Here is a 4,600-nt window from a genome sequence, read left to right as displayed (position 1 = left end):
TTAATTAATCATATTACTTACATATTGAATCTAAAAAATGGATCTAAAAATTAGATTTATATATTATTATTTTTAGTGAAAAGAAAAACCTTCCAAAAGTAGCGGAAAAAACAATAAAACTACTAATTTGAAAGTCTAAATCATGAAATTTGACCCCAAAATTGTTATTTTTCCAGACTTAACATGGACTTTCTTCCCAAATTCAATAATTTTTCATACGATCACATGAACTTGTTGAATAAATCATATTTTCATTGCGGCAAAAATATTCGAAAATCACCATATTCCTTATATTGATGTAAGCCAAGAACTCGCAACAAAGATACACGTAATAAAATTAATAAGTTTAGAAGCAAACATAGAACATGAGGGGCCATCCCCGGCCGGCTATCTAGAGAGTGCCACTAATATGGTTAGTTCTTTGAAAATTGTATACAATTTTTATTAATTGTGCCCCTCGCTTTGAATGAATATGGTCCCATCCCTTTTTCAATTGCCCACGTCATTCTATTAACAAGGAAATAATTGTGTGTTTGGAATTTTTATTTATTTGTTTTTTACAAGATTTATGATACAATTTATACTAAGCATATTTTTAAGTTATATTTAGTATATGAATTTGAAAAGAAAAAAAAAATGTGTATAAAATGTAAGTGAAATATAATTATATTTCATCTACTTTTTCTATTTCTCTTTCCAAATTTCTTTCAAAATCTATAAATCAAACACAATCTTAGAGATATGAAAAGTTCCGCACTATGTGAATGCGTGTGTAAATTATTACGTGAAAAATTATATAACTCTAACATTAAACATATGCAAAAACAAACAAGTCCGTATTGTGCATTACGATTTGGAATAACCAAAAGGAAGATTACTAGCCTCGTTTAAATGACAAATTATTTAACGGCTTGACATCTCACAAATAAATTTGAGTCATTATTTCCATGCCATTGCCTATTATGGCAGTGAATATTATTGTTATACGAAAAATGTTGAGCAAATTTTATTAGAATAAAAAAAATACTAAATAAAAAATTTAAAGTGAAAGAAAGTTGATTGCATACAAGTTTTATCTTCAAAGCTTCACGGATCATAAGAAAATACATTTAAGAAATTACAAAAATTTTGCGTCAATGGTTGAGAATGACTAAAAAATGAAACAATCTATCCACTTGTTTGCAAAGCAATTGTATTTGTGCTTACTCTTTCAGTTAACAAAATGAATGATGATTTTGTAGCAAATTGTTTTCTTGTGTTCAAATCGAAACTTATTTTAGATTATACGTATTAATTTAGTATTAAATATTAATTTATTTTTCATTCTTTAATTGAAATAGAATTGTTTATATCAATTGATATAAAAAAAAATTAAAAAAAAACCTTATTTTGGCCCCTGAAAGAGAAATCCTAATTTGCCCCTACTAGAAAACAATTGTTCCTCAGCATGATGGCACATTAATTTAATTTAAACAAAGGCCCGTTTGTTTTAAGAGGTAGAATAGAAGAGATTTATAGTGAAGGGATTGATAGTGAGAGAATTAAATAAAATTATATTTGTTTTAATGATAGTTTTTAGTATAGGAATTGTTAAATTATTTTTATATAAAATAATAAAACAAATAAAAAAATACAAAAAAATAAATATTAATGTTAAAAAAAATTGCCCAACATGTAAAAAATAAAAATAAATAAAAAAATTTCTAGTTTCCTCATTATTTTTTTAATACTACCTCTATCTCGTCCATCTCAATCTCCCTTCCAACCTCCATCTTAATCCTCTACTCCATCCTAATCACTTTCTCAATTCTACAAACAAACACAATACTAAATGGATCCCACTTCCATTCTAATTCCATCACACCCTCTATGCCCCAAAACAAAGGGGGCCAAAGGGTATAATATTGCGAAACAGAATAGTACAAACGAATAGTACAAACTTGTCACTTATCATCATTCTACTATATATAGTGTAAATTAACTTAGTTACTTCACACCGAATAATCACAATACAAAAAAGAAGAAAAAAATAGGATGAAGAATCAACTTCTAATGTTGTTTTTTCTTATTGTGACAGTTTTTTCAAGTATCGAAGCTCAAACTTGCAAGCCTAGTGGCAAGCTAAGGGGCAAGAAGCCTCAGGGAAAATGCAACAATCAAAATCAATCTGAGTGTTGCGAGGAAGGTAAGCTTTACACTACTTTCACGTGTTCGCCACCAGTGTCCACTCGTACAAAGGCATTGTTAACAATCAACAGCTTTCAGAAGGGCGCCGATGGCGGAGGGCCATCTGCATGCGATAACAGGTTCCATTCAGATAACACGCCGGTGGTGGCACTGTCAACCGGGTGGTTCAACAAGCGACAGAGGTGCTTGAACAACATTATCATCCATGGAAATGGACGAAGTGTAAAAGCAATGGTGGTTGACGAGTGTGATTCCACCTTGGGTTGTGATGCCGATCATGCTTTCCAACCTCCATGTCCTAATAATATTGTTGATGCCTCCAAAGCCGTGTGGAAGGCTTTGGGTGTTCCTGAAAAAGATTGGGGCAACTTGGATGTTACTTGGTCCGATGCTTGATCTCCAACGCATTTATATTTATCAAAAGTAGTTGCCAGTTGTGTGCTTTTTATATTTTCCTGTTTCATTTTGAAGTTGTTAATGTTTTTCTTCTTATGTTGTAATAAAAAAGAAAGTATACTACTACATGTATTGGTGCGAACTTTCACGAAATGGTTATAAAGTGTACTACTGCTTGTTTATCCAAATTTTGGCAAGCATATGTGTACTTCCCATTCACCATAATGATGCTATAGTTTTCAATATCATTATCCCATACATAATAGATTTTTGGCCTCCAAATATCAATACTCAGTGAGAATGAAAATCACTTATGTATAGACTAAGGTAGGGATATATATCAATTCACAATATATAAGTGCATAACTGATATAGTTGATGCAATTATTGTTATAAAACTGTTTTTCGCGACTAATAATTTTTAAAAAATTGGTAACTTTTTTTAATCGGCAAAAGAAATTTTATTGATATAAGAACAAGATACAAAGTGCAAAATAAAATATATCAATAAAAAAAAAACAATTGCAAAAGTATCACGATAAGTTAAATCATTCCAACTATATTGATAACTTGTGTCAGTTGATTTTTAATATGTATAACACAATACTTTTTTATACCACTACAAAGTAATTGCTAAAGATTCATTTGTTGGTCTTGGTAAAAAATGAATGTATTTCGGTAATGGTGGTGTCCTCATTATGATAATTTCACCTCGTATGTTAAATAAGCCCTAAAAATTGTCCATTTAGAAGCATAAACTGCATTTTTTGTGTTCAAATTTGAATCAAATAACAATAATTAAATCTTCATATTTTAATCATGGTTTTAATGTAGTCCTCCCTTCACTTGTCAATAATTAAATGGATAGAAGGTGATCACGTCAGGTCCACATGAGTACGCTTAACGGTACTAGAGAAAAACTATTAACACATATACATTTTTACCTTTCAACTTGCTATCACAGCTTTCTGGGGCAGTGTGTTTGGCATGGGAGATTTTTTGGTTTGTAGTTAAGAGCTTATTAGCTTCTCTTTTTTTTTTTTCTTTTTTTTTTTTTTTTAAATTGTGAGACTGAGGGGTTGGTTATGTGGATGTGAGCATCATTAGTAGAGGAGTTTGCACTTTGAACCTCTCTCAGTGCATTATATTTCCCTGTACTTTTAATTTTATATTTTTAATGAAATTTTTTCTTCATCGATCAAAAAAATAATGAGATGATGGTATAACTACATTGAAACTAAGATTACTATCTAAAGACTTAACTTTTACAATTAAAAAATAAAAGAGTAAAGTGAAATTTTGGTAAAAAGTGTAATTTAACCAAAAAGTATTCACTTATATGAATAAAAGTTCAGGAAAAATAAAAGTGTAGTGTAATTAATACCAAAATAAAAATTGTATGTACTTAAAAAAAATTCAGAAATTACTTAAAATTTAGATCAAATTACAAAAAGTAACGAGTGTAATTTATCTTTAAAATAAAGATACATTAATGTGATTGTTTCACAACTTCGTTTTTTCATTGACAAAAAAAGTTGGCACATGAAACCCAACAAATCATATGCCATAAGCAAACCGAGAGGGGCTTGGCAAAGAGCGGAAAAAAAAAGAAGAGATAAATAAACCTCCACTGGCCTTGGCAGACTCGATGCCTTCAATTTTAACACTTACTTATTTTTTGCTTTATTGATGTAATTATAATTATTTAAGAGTTCATTCATAAAGGTTCTTTTTCCTATAACTTTTAAAAAAAAATAAAATAAAATAAAATAAAATAAATTCATAAAGTTGTTCTTTGGTGGAGACAAACTTGTCAAGTACTTGTTCAATCTTTTTCCTGTCAAAATTACTCTTTTCCCTTATAGTAGAAAGTTTCTAAGCATCGCATTAAGTTGGTCGGCAAGTGAATTTATAATGACTCAAATTTTATTTTTATGCTAAATCCAAACACAGATTTCTCAGTTAAACAAGCCAATGAAATAGGATCCAAAACCCATAAACATCACTATCTAGCTAT

The 4,600-nt window shown here is 29.6% G+C and overlaps 1 protein-coding gene across 1 annotated transcript; it reads left to right on the top strand.

Moving 5' to 3' along the window:
• The first annotated feature begins 1,979 nt into the window (after positions 1 to 1,979).
• On the top strand, positions 1,980 to 2,826 carry LOC114294932 (kiwellin-1). The gene has a single exon (XM_082869733.1). The coding sequence runs from the start codon at positions 2,035 to 2,037 to the stop codon at positions 2,581 to 2,583; it is 549 nt and encodes a 182-aa protein (XP_082725859.1). The 5' UTR covers positions 1,980 to 2,034; the 3' UTR covers positions 2,584 to 2,826.
• The last annotated feature ends 1,774 nt before the right edge of the window (positions 2,827 to 4,600 follow it).

The sequence above is a fragment of the Camellia sinensis genome, chromosome 5 (assembly GCF_055761805.1).
Source record: "Camellia sinensis isolate YWXY chromosome 5, ASM5576180v1, whole genome shotgun sequence".
NCBI lineage: Eukaryota > Viridiplantae > Streptophyta > Magnoliopsida > Ericales > Theaceae > Camellia > Camellia sinensis.
The sequence above is the reverse complement of the archived record's forward strand: the minus strand, read 5'-3'. Positions and strand labels throughout refer to the sequence as shown.

Coding starts and splice junctions, on each gene's coding strand:
- LOC114294932 (XM_082869733.1), top strand. CDS start 2,035: ATGAAGAATCAACTTCTAATGTTGTTTTTTCTTATTGTGACAGTTTTT.